The sequence below is a fragment of the Staurois parvus genome, unplaced genomic scaffold (genome assembly GCF_062004578.1).
Source record: "Staurois parvus isolate SC_StPar_1 unplaced genomic scaffold, SC_StPar_1.0 ptg000812l, whole genome shotgun sequence".
NCBI classification, from domain to species: domain Eukaryota; kingdom Metazoa; phylum Chordata; class Amphibia; order Anura; family Ranidae; genus Staurois; species Staurois parvus.
The window spans coordinates 390,478-411,923 of NW_028318608.1; the positions used below are offsets into that span (position 1 = coordinate 390,478).

The 21,446-nt window shown below is 50.5% G+C and overlaps 1 protein-coding gene across 1 annotated transcript in view; it reads left to right on the plus strand.

Moving 5' to 3' along the window:
* LOC149444167 (kelch-like protein 4) overlaps positions 1 to 21,446 on the plus strand; it is a 217,033-nt gene that overhangs the window by 187,120 nt on the left and 8,467 nt on the right. Inside the window, exons 9-10 of the mRNA XM_089654865.1 lie at positions 11,654 to 11,866; positions 16,725 to 16,896. Coding sequence (XP_089510991.1) covers positions 11,654 to 11,866; positions 16,725 to 16,896 — 385 coding nt within the window. The remainder of the gene's footprint in view (positions 1 to 11,653; positions 11,867 to 16,724; positions 16,897 to 21,446) is intronic.

The window sequence follows — 21,446 nt, forward strand, 5'->3', positions numbered from 1 at the left end:
AATGTGACGGGGGAGCGCACCATACAATGTGACGGAGGAGCGCACCATACAATGTGACGGAGGAGCGCTCCATACAATGTGACGGGGGAGCACACCATACAATGTGACGGTGGGGGCACACCATACAATGTGACGCGGGAGCGCACCATACAATGTGACGGGGGAGCGCACCATATAATGTGACGGGGAGCGCACCATACAATGTGACGGGGGAGCGTACCATACAATGTGACGGGGGAGCGCACCATACAATGTGACAGGGGAGCGCACCATCCAATGTGACGGGGGAGCGCACCATCCAATGTGACGGGGGCGCGCACCATACAATGTGACGGGGGAGCGCACCATCCAATGTGACGGGGGAGCGCACCATACAATGTGACGGGGGAGCGCACCATATAATGTGACGGGGAGCGCACCATACAATGTGACGGGGGAGCGTACCATACAATGTGACGGGGGAGCGCACCATACAATGTGACAGGGGAGCGCACCATCCAATGTGACGGGGGCGCGCACCATACAATGTGACGGGGGAGCGCACCATCCAATGTGACGGGGGAGCGCACCATACAATGTGACGGGGGAGCGCACCATATAATGTGACGGGGAGCGCACCATACAATGTGACAGGGGAGCACACAATACAATGTGATGGGGGCGCGCACCATACAATGTGACGGGGGAGCACACCATACAATGTGACGGGGGAGCGCACCATACAATGTGACGGTGGGGGCACACCATACAATGTGACGGGGGAGCACACCATACAATGTGACGGGGGAGCACACCATACAATGTGACGGGGGAGCACACCATACAATGTGACGGGGGAGCACACCATACAATGTGACGGTGGGGGCACACCATACAATGTGACGCGGGAGCGCACCATACAATGTGACGGGGGAGCGCACCATATAATGTGACGGGGGAGCGCACCATACAATGTGATGGGAGAGCACCATACAATGTGACGGGGGAGCGCACCATATAATGTGACGGGGGAGCGCACCATACAATGTGACGGGGGAGCGCACCATACAATGTGACGGAGGAGCGCACCATACAATGTGACGGAGGAGCGCTCCATACAATGTGATGGGGGAGCGCACCATACAATATGATGGGGGAGCGCACCTTACAATGTGACGGGGGAGCGCAGCATACAATGTGACGGGGGAGCGCACCATACAATGTGACGAGGGAGTGCACCATACAATGTGACAGGGGAGCTCACCATACAATGTGACGGGGAAGCGCACCATACAATGTGACAGGGGAGCGCACCGTACAATGTGACGGGGGAGCGCACCGTACAATGTGACGGGGGAGCGCACCGTACAATGTGACGGGGGAGCGCACCATACAATGTGACGGTGGGGGCACACCATACAATGTGACGGGGGAGCACACCATACAATGTGACAGGGGAACGCTCCATACAATGTGACGGGGGAGCATACCATACAATGTGACGGGGGAGCGCACCATACAATGTGACAGGGGAGCACACAATACAATGTGACGGGGGAGCGCACCATACAATGTGACGGGGGAGCGCACCATACAATGTGACGGTGGGGGCACACCATACAATGTGATGGGGGAGCGCACAATACAATGTGACGGGGGCGCGCACCATACAATGTGACGGGGGAGCACACCATACAATGTGACGGGGGAGCGCACCATACAATGTGACGGTGGGGGCACACCATACAATGCGACGGGGGAGCACACCATACAATGTGACGGGGGAGCACACCATACAATGTGACGGGGGAGCACACCATACAATGTGACGGGGGAGCGCACCATACAATGTGACGGGGGAGCGCACCATACAATGTGACGGTGGGGGCACACCATACAATGTGACGCGGGAGCGCACCATATAATGTGACGGGGGAGCGCACCATACAATGTGACGAGGGAGTGCACCGTACAATGTGACGGGGGAGCGCACCATACAATGTGACGGGGGAGCGCACCGTACAATGTGACGGGGGAGCGTACCATACAATGTGACGGGGGAGCGCACCATACAATGTGACAGCAATACAAATACATGATTTGGATTACAATGTTTTTATTTGGATACATTGTTGCAACCGCAAGACTTTTCATATAAAATATAATAGCGGCCTGGACTTCCAGTTCATAGGAAAGATTCAGGGGTCTCCCATTCCTATCATCCATTCACTTTAGCAGAATAAAATTTCTTCTTCTTCCTCCTTCTTTTTTCTGCTTCTTTCTACCTCTTCTTTCTTCTTCTTTTTTTCTTCCTTTTCTTTCTTTCTTCTTCTTTTTTTTCTTTCTTTCTTCTTTTCTTCTTTCTTCTGCTTCCTCTTCTTCTTCCTTCTTCTTCTTCCGTCTTCTCTTCCTCTTTTTCTTCTTTCTCCCTCTTTCTTTGTCTTCTTTTTCCTCTTTTTCTTTTTCCTCTTTTTCTTTTTCCTCTTTCTTCTTCTTCCTCTCCTTCTTGCAGGTCACGGCTCATGCGCAGATTTTTTTATCAGTAAAACAATCGGCCGATTTGCCCATCATTGCCGGGAAAATCGGCCGATCGTCAAAATCGGCCGTGAATTTTCCAACATGACCGATAAAAAAAATGTGCAAAAACCCCGAAAAATGGCCAACCAATTAACCCGGCTGATTTCTGACCCGTCTATGGCCGGCATAAGTCAAGTAAATAAAGACAAAAAAAAAACGTTTTTAACTAAACTTCGAAAATCGATTTTATTATTGTCCTAATTCTGGAGGTGAATTCATTTTGTGTCTTTTGCTGTATATGTGGCTGGAGTTCGGCTTGAAGAGCGAATATAAAACCAGAATTCAGTCCATTAAAAAAATCTCACCTTTGTTATAGCAGAATACATGGACAAGTGTGCAGAGCCGCCCCCAACACCCCCCCCCAACATCCCCCCCAGCACCCCCCACCCCCGACCCTTCATTCTGCACACATACAGCAGACATGGAGAGATGAGATAACAGTCAGGAAACAATAACCGGCTGCTAACAAAGAGGCTCCAACAATGGCGGAATGTGACTTTCCAAGCACAGAATTCTACAGATAACAGGAAACCCTCCAGCTCGGGGTAATCCTGGATTACAGCGCCCCCCGCAGGCAGACACGCCACACAACGACGTTCGATGTCAGGAGTCGTGGTCGGCCATGCAAAGCCATTTTCAGAGGCATCTGTGAAATCTATACAAAGCGGCACGCCTAGGAATTTATTCGATATTTTATATTCAGGGGCGTCCCTAGGGTCAGTGATGACACTTGGTGACACCCCCTCCGACGATCCCCGCAGGTTGGATCAAATCTGGGGATTGGGGAGCATAATGGATTGGACTCTGATCCATTATGGTCAATCCGCAGATCCGGCCCATCCTGCGGGGATCGGCGGCATGCAGCCTGTATGGGGTGACACCGGAGCCGCTCCACGAAAAGGTAAGTTGTAAAGAAAGCCGACGATCCCCGCAGGATGGATTGGATCTGCGGATTGGGGAGCATAATGGATCGGAGTCCTATCCATTATGCTCGATCCGAGCAGTCTCCGCTCTAATTCATCCCAAAGGTGTTCTATGGGGTTGAGGTCAGGACTCTGTGCAGGACAGTCATGTTCCTCCACCCCAAACTGGCTCCTCCATGTCTTTATGGACCTTGCTTTGTGCACTGGTGGGCAGTCATGTTGGAACAGGAAGGGGCCATCCCAAAACTCCTCCCACAAAGTTGGGAGCATGAAATTGTCCAAAATGTCACCTTAAGAGTTCCCTTTACTGGAACTAGGGGGCCAAGCCCAACCCCTGAAATACAACCCCACACCATAATCCCCCCTCCACCAAATTTACACTTTGCACAATGCGGTCAGGCAAGTACCGTTCTCCTGGCAACCGCCAAACCCAGACATATCCATTGGATTGCCAGACAGAGAAGCGTGATTGGTCACTCCAGAGAACATGTCTCCTCTGCTCTAGAGTCCAGTGGCGGCGTGCTTTACACCACAGCATCCGACGCTTTGCATTGCACTTGGTGATGGATGGCTTGGATGCAGCTGCTCGGCCATGGAAACCCATTCCATGAAGCTCTCTACGCACTGTTGTTGGGCTCATCTGAAGGCCACACCAAGTTTGGAGGTCTTTAGCTATTGACTCTGCAGACAGTTGGCGACTTCTGCGCACCGTGCGCTTCAGCATGCGCTGACCCCGCCCTGTCATGTGACGTGGCCTACCACTTGGTGGCTGAGTGGCTGTTGTTCCCAGTGGCTTCCACTTTTTTATAATCCCACTAACAGTTGAGCGTGGAATATTTAGTAGCCAGGAAATGTCACGGATGGACTTATTGCCCAGGTGGCCACCTATCACGGGACCACGCTTGGAGTCACTGAGCTCCTGAGAGCGACCCATTCTTTCACCAATGTTTGTAGAAGCCATCTGCATGCCTAGGGGCTTGATTGTATACACCTGTGTCCATGGAGGGGATTGGGACACCTGAATCACATGATTGCGAGGGGATTGGAACACCTGAATCACATGATTGGGAGGGGATTGGAACACCTGAATCACATGATTGGGAGGGGATTGGAACACCTGAATCAGATGATATGGAGGGGATTGGAACACCTGAATCACATGATTTGGAGGGGATTAGAACACCTGAATCACATGATTGGGAGGGGATTGGAACACCTGAATCACATGATTGCAAGGGGATTGGAACACCTGAATCACATGATATGGAGGGGATTGGAACACCCGAATCACATGATTTGTAGGGGATTGGAACACCTGAATCACATGATATGGAGGGGATTGGAACACCTGAATCACATAATTTGGAGGGCGGGAACAATACTTTTGGCAATAGAGTGTATGAATGGATGGAGGTAGATTTGTCAGCAACTGTGGGTACTGATCGGCCCTTCTGGGGTCTTCACAAACTTTGGTCACATCAGCTGTTATTTTTGGGGCTTGATTGTATACACCTGTGTCCATGGAGGGGATTGGAGCACCTGAATCACATGATTTGGAGGGCTGGCCAGTGGCGTCACTAGGGGGATGCGGGCCACACCGGGTGACACCATCACAGAGGTCCATAGTCTGGGGCCCCAGAGAAGTTCTTACTTGTGAGCTGTCATCCATCCAAGCGGAGTGTCCCCCCGTCCTCATCCCTAATGGGGCTCCTCATCCCTCCTTCAGCCCCAGGAACAGCCATGCCATGCAGGGGGTGAGATGTTGGGTCTCGACGGGGGGGTCCAATCCCTGGGATCACAGCTGCTTCTGCAGGCCAATTCACACTCAGCCTGTCCCCTGTACCTCTGATTGGACGGCTCCTACTCTACCCCGCCCAGAACCTGCCTCTGCATCACACATCACTGGATGGTCCCTGCACAGGACATCCTTCCCAACACAGAGCCCAGGACCGGGGTGACACCACGTGGTGACACCAACCCTAGTGACTCCTCTGGGGCTGGCCCAATACTTTTTGGCAATATAGTGTAAATAGTATGAAGAATAAAATAAACTATAACCCAGCTTCTGATATAAAGACAACGCGTATTTTAGGTGACGTGGCCCTTTAAACCCGAGAAGTAATTGGAGGGCATTTAATATCTCGCCGTGGCGTTTTCGCACTAAGCACTTTTCCTGAATTGCGACTGCAGCAGAATTTGTTTTTTTCCTAACCTCTTTTTTTTTTTTTTAACTGCAGCAGAATACGGCTTGTTTCATGTGCCCTTTGTGTGAGGATGCAGCTGCGCCATTAATGACTCCTCTAATGTCGCCATTCAGCTTCGCGGTCTCTCTGGCCGATGATTTATGCAGCTGCTGAGCAATCTCTCAATCACAAGCTGTTTATTCCGGCGATATCAACTCGCCATTAACCCCTCGGTGTTGCTGCATCACTTTTTTATTCAGGAAATCGCTAAATATAGGACGGGCGGTCTTGGCTCGCGGTGTACGGGCAGCAATCTGACATCTCAGCAAAGTACAAATCTGACACAGATTAGTCCCGAGTATCTGCGGACTGCGAAACGTCGGGGATCCAAGATCTCCTAGGCTCCCAAATGAAAGACGACGACGGAGTGTCTTCACCCTAATGCCGGCCATAGACGGGTCGAACATCGGCCGATTTTCTCACTGTTAGTGGGTTAATTGGTCGGCCATTTTTCAGGTTTTTTTGCACATTTTTTTTATCGGTCATGTTGGAAAATTTGTGGCCAATTTTGACGATCGGCCGATTTTCTCGGCAATGATGGGCAAGTCGGCGGATCGTTTTACCGATAAAAAGTCGGCACATTTAACCCCATTTAACCCCATAATTACTTCTGTCCCTTGCAGAGACAGGGGAGCAATACATAAGAATAATAAGAAGAATAAAAGAAGAAGCAGAAGAAGAAGAAGAGGAAAAACAGAAGAGGAAGAAGAAAAGAAGAAGAATTCCAGTCTGCTATTATATTTTATACGAAAGTCTTGTGGATGCAACAATGTATCTATTTGTATCCAAATAAAAACATCTGTATCCGAAATGGATACAAATAGATACATTGTTGCATCCGCAAGACTTTCGTATAAAATATAATAGTGGACTGGAATTCTTCTACTTCTTCTTTTCTTCTTCTTTTTCTTCTGCTTCTTCTTCTGCTTCTTCTTCTGCTTCTTCTTCTGCTTCTGCTTCTTTTTCTGCTTCTTTTTCTTCCTCTTCTTCTTCTTTTTTCTTCTTCTTATTCTTATGTATTGCTCCCCTGTCTCTGCAAGGGACAGAAGTAATTATGGGGTTAAATGTCGGCCATAGATGGGTCAAACATCGGCCGATTTTCTCACTGTTAGTGGGGTAATTGGTCGGCCATTTTTTGGGTTTTTTGCACATTTTTTTTATAGGTCATGTTGGAAAATTTGCTGCCAATTTTGACGATCGCCCGATTTTCCTGGCAATGATGGGCAAGTCGGCTGATCGTTTTATCAATAAAAAGTCAGCACATGAGCCGTGACCTGCAAGATGAAGAAAAAGAAGAAGAAGAATTCCAGTCTGCTATTATATTTTATATGAAAAAGAAGCAGAAGAAAAAGAAGAAGAAGAAAAAAAAGGAGAAGAGGAATTCCAGTTTGCTATTATATTTTATATTATATATGTTGCGGTTGCAACAATGTGTCTATTTTTTATCCGAATAAAAACATCTGTATCTGAAATGGATACAAATGGATACATTGTTGCAACCGCAAGACTTTCATATAAAATATAATAGCGGACTGGAATTCCTCTTATTCTTTTGCTTCTTCTTCTTCTTTTTCTTCTTCCTCTTCTTCTTCTTCTTTTTCTTCTGCTTCTTCTTCTGCTTCTTTTTCTTTTAATTCTTCTTCTGTTTTTTTCTTCTCTTCTTCTTCTTCTTTTATTCTTATTCTTATGTATTGCTCCCCTGTCTCTGCAAGGGACAGAAGTAATTATGGGGTTAAATGTCGGCCATAGACGGGTCGAACATCGGCCGATTTTCTCACTGTTAGTGGGGTAATTGGTCGGCCGTTTTTTGGGTTTTTTGCACTTTTTTTATCGGTGATGTTGGAAAATTTGCGGCCGATTTTGACGATCCCCCGATTTTCCCGGCAATGATGGGCAAGTCGGCGGATCGTTTTACCGATAAAAAGTCGGCACATTTAACCCCATTTAACCCCATAATTACTTCTGTCCCTTGCAGAGACAGGGGAGCAATACATAAGAATAATAAGAAGAATAAAAGAAGAAGCAGAAGAAGAAGAAGAAGAAAAACAGAAGAGGAAGAAGAAAAGAAGAAGAAGAAGAATTCCAGTCCGCTATTATATTTTATACGAAAGTCTTGTGGATGCAACAATGTATCTATTTGTATCCAAATAAAAACATCTGTATCCGAAATGGATACAAATAGATACATTGTTGCATCCGCAAGACTTTCGTATAAAATATAATAGTGGACTGGAATTCTTCTACTTCTTCTTTTCTTCTTCTTTTTCTTCTGCTTCTTCTTCTGCTTCTTCTTCTGCTTCTTTTTCTGCTTCTTTTTCTGCTTCTTTTTCTTCCTCTTCTTCTTCTTTTTTCTTCTTCTTATTCTTATGTATTGCTCCCCTGTCTCTGCAAGGGACAGAAGTAATTATGGGGTTAAATGTTGGCCATAGATGGGTCAAACATCGGCCGATTTTCTCACTGTTAGTGGGGTAATTGGTCGGCCATTTTTTGGGTTTTTTGCACATTTTTTTTATAGGTCATGTTGGAAAATTTGCTGCCAATTTTGACGATCGCCCGATTTTCCTGGCAATGATGGGCAAGTCGGCTGATCGTTTTATCAATAAAAAGTCAGCACATGAGCCGTGACCTGCAAGATGAAGAAAAAGAAGAAGAAGAATTCCAGTCTGCTATTATATTTTATATGAAAAAGAAGCAGAAGAAAAAGAAGAAGAAGAAAAAAAAGGAGAAGAGGAATTCCAGTTCGCTATTATATTTTATATTATATATGTTGCGGTTGCAACAATGTGTCTATTTTTTATCCAAATAAAAACATCTGTATCTGAAATGGATACAAATGGATACATTGTTGCAACCGCAAGACTTTCATATAAAATATAATAGCGGACTGGAATTCCTCTTATTCTTTTGCTTCTTCTTCTTCTTCTTCTGCTTCTTCCTCTTCTTCTTCTTTTTCTTCTGCTTCTTCTTCTGCTTCTTCTTTTGCTTCTTTTTCTTTTAATTCTTTTTCTGTTTTTTTCTTCTCTTCTTCTTCTTCTTTTATTCTTATTCTTATGTATTGCTCCCCTGTCTCTGCAAGGGACAGAAGTAATTATGGGGTTAAATGTCGGCCATAGACGGGTCGAACATCGGCCGATTTTCTCACTGTTAGTGGGGTAATTGGTCGGCCGTTTTTTGGGTTTTTTGCACTTTTTTTATCGGTCATGTTGGAAAATTTGTGGCCGATTTTGACGATCCCCCGATTTTCCCGGCCGATCATTTTATCGATAAAAAGTCAGCACATGAGCCGTGACCTGCAAGGTGAAAAAAAAAAAGAAGAAAAGAAAAAGAAGAAGAATTCCAGTCCGCTATTATATTTTATATGAAAATTCTTGCGTTTACAACAATGTATCCATTTGTATCCGAATAAAAACATCTGTATCCGAAATGGATACAAATGGATACATTGTTGTAACTGCAAGAATTTTCATATAAAATATAATAGCGGACTGGAATTCTTCTTCTTTTTCTTGTTTTCTCCTTCTTCTTCTTTTTCTTCTTCTTATTATTCTCATGTATTGCTCCCCTGTCTCTGCAAGGGACAGAAGTAATTATGGGGTTAAATGCCGGCCGTAGATGGGACCAAAATCGGCTGTTTTTTTGCCGTTGGTGGTAACGTCGGCCAAACGAACGACTGATTTTTCGGGGGTTTTATTTAGAAAAATTGGCCGATGTTCAACCCATCTATGGCCTGCCTAAGGCTGGCCATACATTATACAATTTTCTTGAGATTTTTGCTTTAGATTTACCAAAAACCATATAATAGGAGGTCAAACCTAAACAACACTACATAGTTGAAGGTAAATCTAAAGGAAATTGGGCAGACATCTGTAAGAACATTGTATAGTGTATGGCCAGCCTAATGCAGGACATAGACGGCTCAAAAACCGGCCATTTTTTCGTCCGATAAACGAAACATCGGTCGTTTGTTAAACCGACGTAACCACCAATTATCGCGAAAATCGGCCGACCGAGTCATAAAGTTCTCCCCATATAACATACAAAACTTCTGTTCCTTCCAGGTCATGGCGCATATTTTTTTCGTAAAAACGATCGTACGATTTGACCATCATTGCCGTGAAAATCGGTCATTTTCCACAATTTTTCAACATGATCGATAATCCAAAAGTGGAGAAAACGTGAAAAACATCCGACAAATTAACCCACTAATAGTGCGAAAATCGGCCGATTAATCTTTCGGATGAAAAATCGGCCAATTTTCGACCCATGCATGGCCGGCATAAGGCTTGGTTTACACTTGCAATTGGGGGGGTATAAAACATGTGGTTGAGCTGTGCTTTTACTGCTTCCTCCACCCACTGCCCCTTAAGCTGAATAGTCAGGGGCGGTATACTTGCACGCCTGCAAAATGGTGGCACAGCAAGAATTCTATCACCTGAAGCATTTGGCAGAACACGCCCCATTCGAGTGGGTGGGGCTGTGCCACAACCGCCCTGAAACCCTACGCCACGCATGCAGTTGTATGATCCGGAGACGATTTGTATCTCAGAGATTTATGAACACAGCCAAGAACTGCACAGACATTGGGATCAATCTGATTGTGTGATCTCTGAGGGATGAGCTCTTCCAGTCACATGGTCCAGTGCCAGCACGCCGGTCATGTGATCTCAGTTGGTGGAGTCCGGTTCAGGTAGATCTAGTCATTCGTTTGCTGGAACTCCTCCTTGCTAGAGACGGTCCGGCCGGTGCTTGGATACTTAGTAAAATAACCACAAGTGGTGAGTGGAGGAGTTTCTGGATTCTAGGGAACTATAAGCATTGAGCCAGTAGACCCCTGGGGAACTGTAACAACTGAGCCAGTAGACCCATGGGGAACTATAACCACCAAGCCAGTAGACCCATGGGGAACTATAATCACTGAGCCTCTAAACCCCTGGGGAACTATACCTACTGAGTCAGTAGACCCCTTGGGAACTATAACGGCTGAGCCAGTAGACCCCTTGGGAGCTATAATGGCTGAGCCAGTAGACCCATGGGGAACTATAACCACTGAGCCAGTAGACCCATGGGGAACTATAACCACCGAGCCAGTAGACAATGAGGAACTATAACTACTGAGCCAGTAGACTCATGGGGAACTGTAACCATTGAGACGTTAGACCCCTGGAGATCTATAACCATTGAGCCATTAAACCTCTGGAGAACTATAACCACTGAGCCAGTAGACCATTAGTAACTATAACCACTGAGCCAGTAGGCCCACAAGGAACTATAATCACTGAGCCAGTAGACCCATAAGGAACAATAACCACTGAGGCAGTAGACCCCTAGGGAACTATAAGCAATAAGCCAGTAGACCCATGGGGAACTATAACCATTGAGCCATTAAACCCCTTGGGAACTATAATCACTGAGCCTCTAAACCTCTGGGGAACTATAACTACTGAGTCAGTACACCCCTTGGGAACTATAACCGCTGAGCCAGTAGACCCATGGGGAACTATACCTACTGAGTCAGTAGACCCATTGGAAACTATAACCACTAAGCCTCAAGATCCATGGGTAACTATAACCACTGAGCCAGTAGACCCCTGGGTAACTATAACCACTAAGTCAGTAGACAGCCTGAGGGACAATGACCAGTGAGTCAATAGATCCCGCCCCCCGGGGACTATAACCACTAAGCCAGTAGACCCCTGGGGAACTATAACCACTGATCCAGTAGAGCATGGGTGCTCAACCTGTGGCACTCCAGTTGTTGGAGAACTATAAGTCCCAAGCATGACTTCCAAAGACTGAGGCATGATGGGTAGTTCTGCAACATCTGGAGGGCCACAGGTTGAACACCCATGCAGCAGAGTCTTCCTATGACTACTAGCTGCCGTCTTCTCTGATCCATCAGACTAACTCATGAATATTGATTTCACCCCTCAGGCTGTACGCGGTGGGCGGCAGGGACGGCAGTTCGTGTCTAAAGTCCATGGAGTGCTTTGACCCACACACAAACAAGTGGAGCATGTGCGCGCCGATGTCCAAGAGGAGGGGAGGTGTGGGAGTGGCCACATACAACGGATTTCTCTACGCTGTCGGAGGACACGACGCCCCGGCATCCAACCATTGCTCCCGCCTGTCAGACTGTGTGGAAAGGTGAGAAAATGGCGAGAGACGTCTCCTTATTTCCAGACGTGGTGAAGGACATGGAGAGCTTAACAAACTGTAAACTCTTTTTGTACACTAGTCATCATTATCATCACCACCATCGATTGTCATCTTCATCATCACCATCATCCATTATCATTCATCATCATCGTCCTCGTTAGTGATGAGCCCAACTGCCCTGGGTTTGGTTTGGCAGGGGTTTGGTGAACTTCAAAGATGTTTGGATGCTGAACCTGAACCACACCGAAATCAATCTGTCAAATAAAAATGCCCATTTTTGGGGCTAATAGGCAAGGGGGCATCAAAAATAGCATGAGGGTGGTCACTGCCCCGGGGAACATGCACCAATGCCAAAAAGAAACGTCCCCAGACTGCACTTGGGTACTTCCGTTAGGATACTGCTTCCCCGTCCGAACACCGACAACAGACACCACAGCTGACCATACAAGACTAGACGACACCAATCTTGAAGTAAACCAAGAAGTAGACTAATTTATTTTTAACACAGATACAAGATATATACACTCAGGGGACAATCCCCCTCCCTGCATAATGTCACAGGGCGGGGCAATCTACATTTAGTAACAAGAGACATACCAACAGACAGTCCCATCAGGAGGGAGGGCTGCTGGAGACACCACCCCCACCAAGCCAATACACATAAACAGATACATCCCATAATAGTTTGCTCCCAAGCAAGACATACAATAGAACAATGGGATGCAGCCACATGGCATTAAACAATCAATAACCCCCCACCCCAATATTAGGACAGATCACCCTGTACCCCTAACAGGCACAGGGTGACTTGCACATAATAGGGTTATGGAGAGCTGAGACAGGGGTCTCCCCACCTCTCCAAAGTGAGCTGTGTTCTATGGGCCCCCACCCAAAGTGACTCCTGTCACAAGAGACACTCAAAATGTTTGACAGTCCTTTATTAAAAAATAAAAATCCCCAAAACATGCCCCTCATTGTAAATCCATCATCAATCATGATGCCCACCGCCAACTAAATAAAAGAGAAACTTGATGAACTGGCGCATGTGACAACGGTGACACTAGCTGAATGATAGCTCCTTGAGTTGTCATCAGCTATATATACGAGAAAGGGGAGGAGTTAGTGGTGAGCTCAATGACCAAATATGGCCGTGGCTTTTCTTAAAATGAGGCGGGATTCCCCCAGCTTTTAGTAGTGACATCATTGAGCAAATCTAGTCATGTGGTCAATGTCGTTGCCCATATAGGGCCAGCGACCATATTTGGGCAGTAATGTCACTGATATCCCCGGCCTCTTTGCTTACGTGGATGGAGATTCCCAATGACATCAACAGTTGCTAGGGAGCAGTGGCGGACTGACAACTCATGGGGCCCCCAGGCAATAGGGGATCATGGGGCCCCTGTGTCCTTGCCCACACTCAAAAAAGCCTATAAAAAAGGTACCAGGGGCATTTCATGGGGCCCCCTACTGCCCCTGGGCCCTCGGGCAGTGCCTGAGTGCTCGAATGGTCAGTCCGCCCCTGCTAGGGACACAGCAGGAGCCACTTTTGAAACCATTGTGAGTGGGAAGTTGTCAGACACAGTCTTTCTACCACTTCTACATAGGACAGCTTCCCGCTGTCAATAGTTCCTAAGGAAGCAGTGGGTTCAGGTACCTGCTGCGTCCCTAGCAACCGCTGATGTCTCCGGGAATCTCTCACTGAACTGGGGGCCGATAGGGCAACAATTTGTACATTCTTCTGAGCACCCAAATAGCCAAAGTCTGGTCCAAACCTGGGGTCAAGACTGAACTGTTGGGTTATCCCCAATGGTGACAACAGTGGACCATGTCTACAGTGGTGCCCTAGGCAACACAAAAATCTGCCACCCCCCATCCCCCCGGCTGCTGCCCACTAGCCCCCTCCACCTGCGACCTCCCAGCACACCACCACCCCCCCTTCCAGGAGAGAAGGAGAGAGACTCACCATCACAGCTCTCTGGAATTCCGGCTCGCTTCCCGAAGTCTCACGACCTCACCTCTCTCTGCTCTTCCACCTGCCACCCAGCCCTGGTGCCCCTCGGAGCCTCCTCGGCACAAGGCAGGACAACCAGCAGCCCTTCTTCCGGGGGGGTCGCGCCATCTATCTGAAAAATGCCGCCCAAGGCAAACACCTTGCTTACTTTGCGACTAATACATCCAGGGGTGGACTGACCATTTGAGCACTCGGGCTCTGCCCGAGGGCCGGGGTCAGTAGGGGGCCCCATGAGATGCCCCTGGTACCTTTCATAGGCTTTTTTGGGTGTGGTTTGAGTGTGGACAAGGACACAGGGGGCACATGATCCACTTATTCACTCCCTTGTTATCTCTCGCCTTGACTATTGTAACTCCCTCTTCATTGGCCGACCTCATCGCAGGCTATCCCCTCTTCAGTCTATCATGAATGCTGCTGCCAGACTCATCCACCTTACTAACCGTTCTGTATCAGTCACCCCTCTCTGCCAATCCCTCCACTGGCCTCCATTCAGTGTCCCCCACCCCTCTCTGCCAATCCCTCCACTGGCCTCCACTCAATGTCCTCCACCCCTCTCTGCAAATCCCTCCACTGGCCTCTACTCAGTGTCCTCCACCTCTCTCTGCCAATCCCTCCACTGGCCTCTACTCAGTGTCCTCCACCCCTCTCTGGCAATCCCTCCTTTGGTCTCCATTCAGTGTCCCCCACCCCTCTCTGCCAATCCCTCCACTGGCCTCCACTCAATGTCCTCCACCCCTCTCTGCCAATCCCTCCACTGGCCTCTACTCAGTGTCCTCCACCTCTCTCTGCCAATCCCTGCACTGGCCTCTACTCAGTGTCCTCCACCCCTCTCTGGCAATCCCTCCTTTGGTCTCCATTCAGTGTCCCCCATCCCTCTCTGCGAATCCCTCCACTGGCCTCCACTCAATGTCCTCCATCCCTCTCTGTCAATCCCTCCACTGGTCTCCATTCGGTGTCCTCCACCCCTCTCTGCCAGTCCCTCCACTGGCCCCCACTCAGTGTCCTCCATCCCTCTCTGTCAATCCCTCCACTGGCCTCCATTCAGTGTCCTCCACCCCTCTGTGCTAATCCCTCCACTGGCCTTCACTCAGTGTCCTCCACCCCTCTCTTCTAATCCCTCCACTGGCCTCCATTCAGTGTCCTCCATCCCTCTCTGCCAATCCCTCCACTGGCCTCCATTCAGTGTCCTCCACCCCTCTCTGCCAATCCCTCCTTTGGTCTCCATTCAGTGTCCCCTACTCCTCACTGCCAATCCCTCCACTGATCTCCACTCATTGTCCTCCACCCCTCTGTGCCAATCCCTCCACTGGCCTCCACTCAATGTCCTCCACCCCTCTCTGCCAATCCCTCAACTGGCCTCCATTCAGTGTCCCCCACCCCTCTGTGCCAATCCCTCCACTGGCCTCCACTCAATGTCCTCCACCCCTCTCTGCCAATCCCTCCACTGGCCTCCATTCAGTGTCCCCCACCCCTCTCTGCCAATCCCTCCACTGGCCTCCCCTCAATGTCCTCCATCCCTCTCTGCCAATTCCTCCACTGGTCTCCATTCAGTGTCCTCCATACCTCTCTGCCAATCCCTCCACTTGCCTCCACTCAGTGTCCTCCACCCCTCTCTGCCAATCCCTCCACTGGCCTCCATTCAGTGTCCCCCACCCCTCTCTGCCAATCCCTCCACTGGCCTCCACTCAATGTCCTCCATCCCTCTCTGCCAATTACTCCACTGGTCTCCATTCAGTGTCCTCCATACCTCTCTGCCAATTCCTCCACTGGTCTCTATTCAGTGTCCTCCACCCCTCTCTGCCAATCCCTCCACTGGCCTCCATTCAGTGTCCTCCACCCCTCTCTGCCAATCCCTCCGCTGACCTCCATTCAGTGTCCTCCACCCCCCTCTGCCAATCCCTCCACTGGCCTCCACTCAGTGTCCTCCACCACCCTCTGCCAATCCCTCCACTGGCCTCCATTCAGTGTCCTCCACCCCTCTCTGCCAATCCCTCCACTGGCCTCCATTCAGTATCCTCCACCCCCCTCTGCCAATCCCTCCACTGGCCTCCACTCAGTGTCCTCCACCCCCCTCTGCCAATCCCTCCACTGGCCTCCACTCAGTGTCCTCCACCCCCCTCTGCCAATCCCTCCACTGGTCTCCACTCAGTGTCCTCCACCCCCCTCTGCCAATCCCTCCACTGGCCTCCATTCAGTGTCCTCCACCCCTCTCTGCCAATCCCTTCACTGGTCTCCATTCATTGTCCTCCACCCCTCTCTGCCAATCCCTCCACTGGCTTCCCATTGCCCAACAAATAAAATTCAAAACATTAACAATAACATATAAAGCCATTTATAACTCTGCCCCAAACTACATCACCAATCTTGTCCCCAAATATCACCCAAACCGTACTCTCCGCTCCTCGCACGACCTCCTGCTCTCTAGCTCCCTTGTCTCCTCCTCCCATGCTCGTCTCCAGGACTTCTCCAGAGCCTCCCCCAACCTCTGGAACTCTCTACCCCAATCTACTCTGACCACTTTTAGGTGATCTCTGAAAACCTATCTCTTTAGGGAAGCCTATCCTGCCCTCAGCTAATACTGGAATCTTCTATTCCTCCTACCAGCCCATCCCCCACAGTTATTACCTTTTGTACCACTAGCCCCTCCCTCTTAGATTGTAAGCTCCCAGGATCAGGGCCCTCCTATCCCTCTTGTATTGAACTGTATTGTTGCTGTATTGTCTCCTGTTATATTGTACAGCGCTGAGCAAACTGTTGGCGCCATAAATCCTGTATAATAATAATATTTTGCGTTGCTTACAAATCTGACTCATCAAAACTTTTCTCCAATTAAAGATATGACCCTAAAACGGACAACTGGACGACAGTGGCCCCGCTGAGCGTTCCCAGGGATGCTGTCGGAGTGTGCGCTCTCGGAGACAGGCTGTACGCCGTGGGCGGATATGACGGCCAAACGTACCTCAACACGGTGGAGTCCTACGACACACAGACCAATGAGTGGACACAGGTGGGTTACCCGCTGTACAGCCGCTGGATCACTTTTACAGGAGGTGGATGGGTGTCATTTCTGGTTTTGGGTTGTTACTGTCTTGTACAGCAGCCAATCGAATGGATATCAGTTTGATCGGCTGCTTTGGAGGCCAGAGGAGAGATGTGACGTCTCATAGACCCCAGATCTCTATATACAAAGGACCTGTCAAGGCCCACGCTATCAATTGATGGCTTCAATCTTTCTTGGTCTCCCTGACCTTGGTTTGGTATCAAGAGATCCCCGAACTTTCCACTTCTTAATAGGTGATGTAACAGTACTGATTGGCATATTCAATGCTTTGGACATCTTTTTATGTCCTTTTCCATCGTTATAAAGCTCCAATACCTTGTAACGCAGGACTTTTGACAGTTCTTTTCTGCTCCCCATGGCTCAGTATCTAGCCTAGTCAGTGCTTCCACGTAAGAGCTAACAAACTCATTGACTATTTATACACTGACACTGATTGCAATTTAAAAAGCCACAGATGTGGGATATTAACCTCTGATTGGCATTGTAACCCGTGTGTGTCACCTTGTGTGTCTGTACCAAGGCCGAACATTGCAGGGGGCGGCGACTTATGATCCGGGGGTGGAGACTTCTGATCCGGGGGCGGAGACTTCTGATCCGGGGGTGGAGACTTCTGATCCGGGGGTGGAGACTTCTGGACCCGGGGGCGGATACTTCTGATCCCGGAGGCGGAGACTTCTGATCCGGGGTGGAGACTTCTGATCCCGGGGGCGGAGACTTCTGATCCCGGGGGCGGAGACTTCTGATCCCGGGGACGGAGACTTCTGATCCGGGGACAGAGACTTCTGTTCCCAGGGAGGAGACTTCTGATCCGGGAACGGAGACTTCTGATCCGGGGGCAGAGACCTCTGATCCGAGGATGGAGACTTCTGATCCGGGTGGTGGAGACTTCTGATCCGGGTGGTGGAGACTTCTGATCCGGGTGGTGGAGACTTCTGATCCGGGTGGTGGAGACTTCTGATCCGGGTGGTGGAGACTTCTGATCCGGGTGGTGGAGACTTCTGATCCGGGTGGTGGAGACTTCTGATCCGGGTGGTGGAGACTTCTGATCCGGGTGGTGGAGACTTCTGATCCGGGTGGTGGAGACTTCTGATCCGGGTGGTGGAGACTTCTGATCCGGGTGGTGGAGACTTCTGATCCGGGTGGTGGAGACTTCTGATCCGGGTGGTGGAGACTTCTGATCCGGGTGGTGGAGACTTCTGATCCGGGTGGTGGAGACTTCTGATCCGGGTGGTGGAGACTTCTGATCCGGGGACGGAGACTTCTGATCCGGGGACGGAGACTTCTGATCCGGGGACGGAGACTTCTGATCCGGGGACGGAGACTTCTGATCCGGGGACGGAGACTTCTGATCCGGGGACGGAGACTTCTGATCCGGGGACGGAGACTTCTGATCCGGGGACGGAGACTTCTGATCCGGGGACAGAGACTTCTGATCCGGGGACAGAGACTTCTGTTCCCAGGGAGGAGACTTCTGATCCGGGAATGGAGACTTCTGATCCGGGGGCAGAGACCTCTGATCCGAGGATGGAGACTTCTGATCCGGGTGGTGGAGACTTCTGATCTGGGGACGGAGACTTCTGATCCGGGGACAGAGACTTCTGTTCCCAGGGAGGAGACTTCTGATCCGGGAACGGAGACTTCTGATCCGGGGGCAGAGACCTCTGATCCGAGGATGGAGACTTCTGATCCGGGGACGGAGACTTCTGATCCGGGGACAGAGACTTCTGTTCCCAGGGAGGAGACTTCTGATCCGGGAACGGAGACTTCTGATCCGGGGGCAGAGACCTCTGATCCGAGGATGGAGACTTCTGATCCGGGTAGTGGAGACTTCTGATCCGGGTGGTGGAGACTTCTGATCTGGGGACGGAGACTTCTGTTCCGGGGACGGAGACTTCTGATCCGGGGACGGAGACTTCTGATCCGGGGACGGAGACTTCTGATCCGGGGACGGAGACTTCTGATCCGGGGACGGAGACTTCTGATCCGGGGACGGAGACTTCTGATCCGGGGACGGAGACTTCTGTTCCCAGGGAGGAGACTTCTGATCCGGGAACGGAGACTTCTGATCCGGGGGCAGAGACCTCTGATCCGAGGATGGAGACTTCTGATCCGGGGATGGAGACTTCTGATCCGGGTGGTGGAGACTTCTGATCCGGGTGGTGGAGACTTCTGATCCGGGTGGTGGAGACTTCTGATCCGGGTGGTGGAGACTTCTGATCTGGGGACGGAGACTTCTGTTCCGGGGACGGAGACTTCTGATCCGGGTGGTGGAGACTTCTGATCCGGGTGGTGGAGACTTCTGATCCGGGGACGGAGACTTCTGATCTGGGGACGGAGACTTCTGTTCCGGGGACGGAGACTTCTGATCCGGGTGGTGGAGACTTCTGATCCGGGTGGTGGAGACTTCTGATCCGGGGACGGAGACTTCTGTTCCGGGGACGGAGACTTCTGATCCGGGGACGGAGACTTCTGATCCGGGGACGGAGACTTCTGATCCGGGGACGGAGACTTCTGATCCGGGGACGGAGACTTCTGATCCGGGGACGGAGACTTCTGATCCGGGGACGGAGACTTCTGATCCGGGGACGGAGACTTCTGATCCGGGGACGGAGACTTCTGATCCGGGGACGGAGACTTCTGATCCGGGGACGGAGACTTCTGATCCGGGGACGGAGACTTCTGATCCGGGGACAGAGACTTCTGATCCGGAGACAGAGACTTCTGTTCCCAGGGAGGAGACTTCTGATCCGGGAACGGAGACTTCTGATCCGGGGGCAGAGACCTCTGATCCGAGGATGGAGACTTCTGATCCGGGGATGGAGACTTCTGATCCGGGGATGGAGACTTCTGATCCGGGTGGTGGAGACTTCTGATCCGGGTGGTGGAGACTTCTGATCCGGGTGGTGGAGACTTCTGATCCGGGTGGTGGAGACTTCTGATCCGGGTGGTGGAGACTTCTGATCCGGGTGGTGGAGACTTCTGATCCGGGTGGTGGAGACTTCTGATCCGGGTGGTGGAGACTTCTGATCCGGGTGGTGGAGACTTCTGATCCGGGGACGGAGACTTCTGATCCGGGGACGGAGACTTCTGATCCGGGGACGGAGACTTCTGATCCGGGGACGGAGACTTCTGATCCGGGGACGGAGACTTCTGATCCGGGGACGGAGACTTCTGATCCGGGGACGGAGACTTCTGATCCGGGGACGGAGACTTCTGATCCGGGGACGGAGACTTCTGATCCGGGGACGGAGACTTCTGATCCGGGGACGGAGACTTCTGATCCGGGGACGGAGACTTCTGATCCGGGGACGGAGACTTCTGATCCGGGGACGGAGACTTCTGATCCGGGGGCGGAGACTTCTGATCCGGGGGCGGAGACCTCTGATCCGGGGGCGGAGACCTCTGATCCGGGGACGGAGACTTCTGATCTGGGTGGTGGAGACTTCTGATCCGGGGACGGAGACTTCTGTTCCGGGGACGGAGACTTCTGATCTGGGTGGTGGAGACTTCTGATCCGGGGACGGAGACTTCTGTTCCGGGGACGGAGACTTCTGATCCCACGGAGGAGACTTCTGATCCCAGGGAGGAGACTTCTGATCCGGGGACGGAGACTTCTGATCCGGGGACGGAGACTTCTGATCCGGGGACGGAGACTTCTGATCCGGGGACGGAGACTTCTGATCCGGGGACGGAGACTTCTGATCCGGGGACGGAGACTTCTGATCCGGGGACGGAGACTTCTGATCCGGGGACGGAGACTTCTGATCCGGGGACGGAGACTTCTGATCCGGGGACGGAGACTTCTGATCCGGGGACGGAGACTTCTGATCCCGGGGACGGAGACTTGTGATCCCGGGGGACGGAGACTTCTGATCCCGGGGGCAGAGACTTCTGATCCCGGGGGCAGAGACTTCTGATTCGGGGATGGAGACTTCTGATCCGGGGACGGAGACTTCTGATCCGGGTGGTGGAGACTTCTGATCCCAGGGAGGAGACTTCTGATCCCAGGGAGGAGACTTCTGATCCCAGGGAGGAGACTTCTGATCCCAGGGACGGAAACTTCTGATCCCAGGGACGGAAACTTCTGATCCGGGTGGTGGAGACTTCTGATCCGGGCCATTTGGGTGATTTCTGTTATCATTGAGCCAAACAACAATGTGATAATAAATGGCTTCATATGATCATCATCCTTCAATAAAAGAGCATTTTTTGGCAGATAAGTCATATTTTCAATATCAATGCCAAAATGTCACAATTTCTGCCAGGGGGGCCAAACTTTTGAGCACAACTGTATATACGTGATTTTGCATTTCCGGGAAGGGGGTGCACGTGAGTGCCCTATCCACGACACCATTCGGATGTCAATCCGTTGATTACCCGCCAGCGCCCGGTGATTACCAACAATCACCGACGGGAAGGAAGACTGTTTTGTTTACAAAGAATCTTCCTCCCTGTCAGCTCGGGCACACTGCACAGCACAGCCATCCCGATCAGTG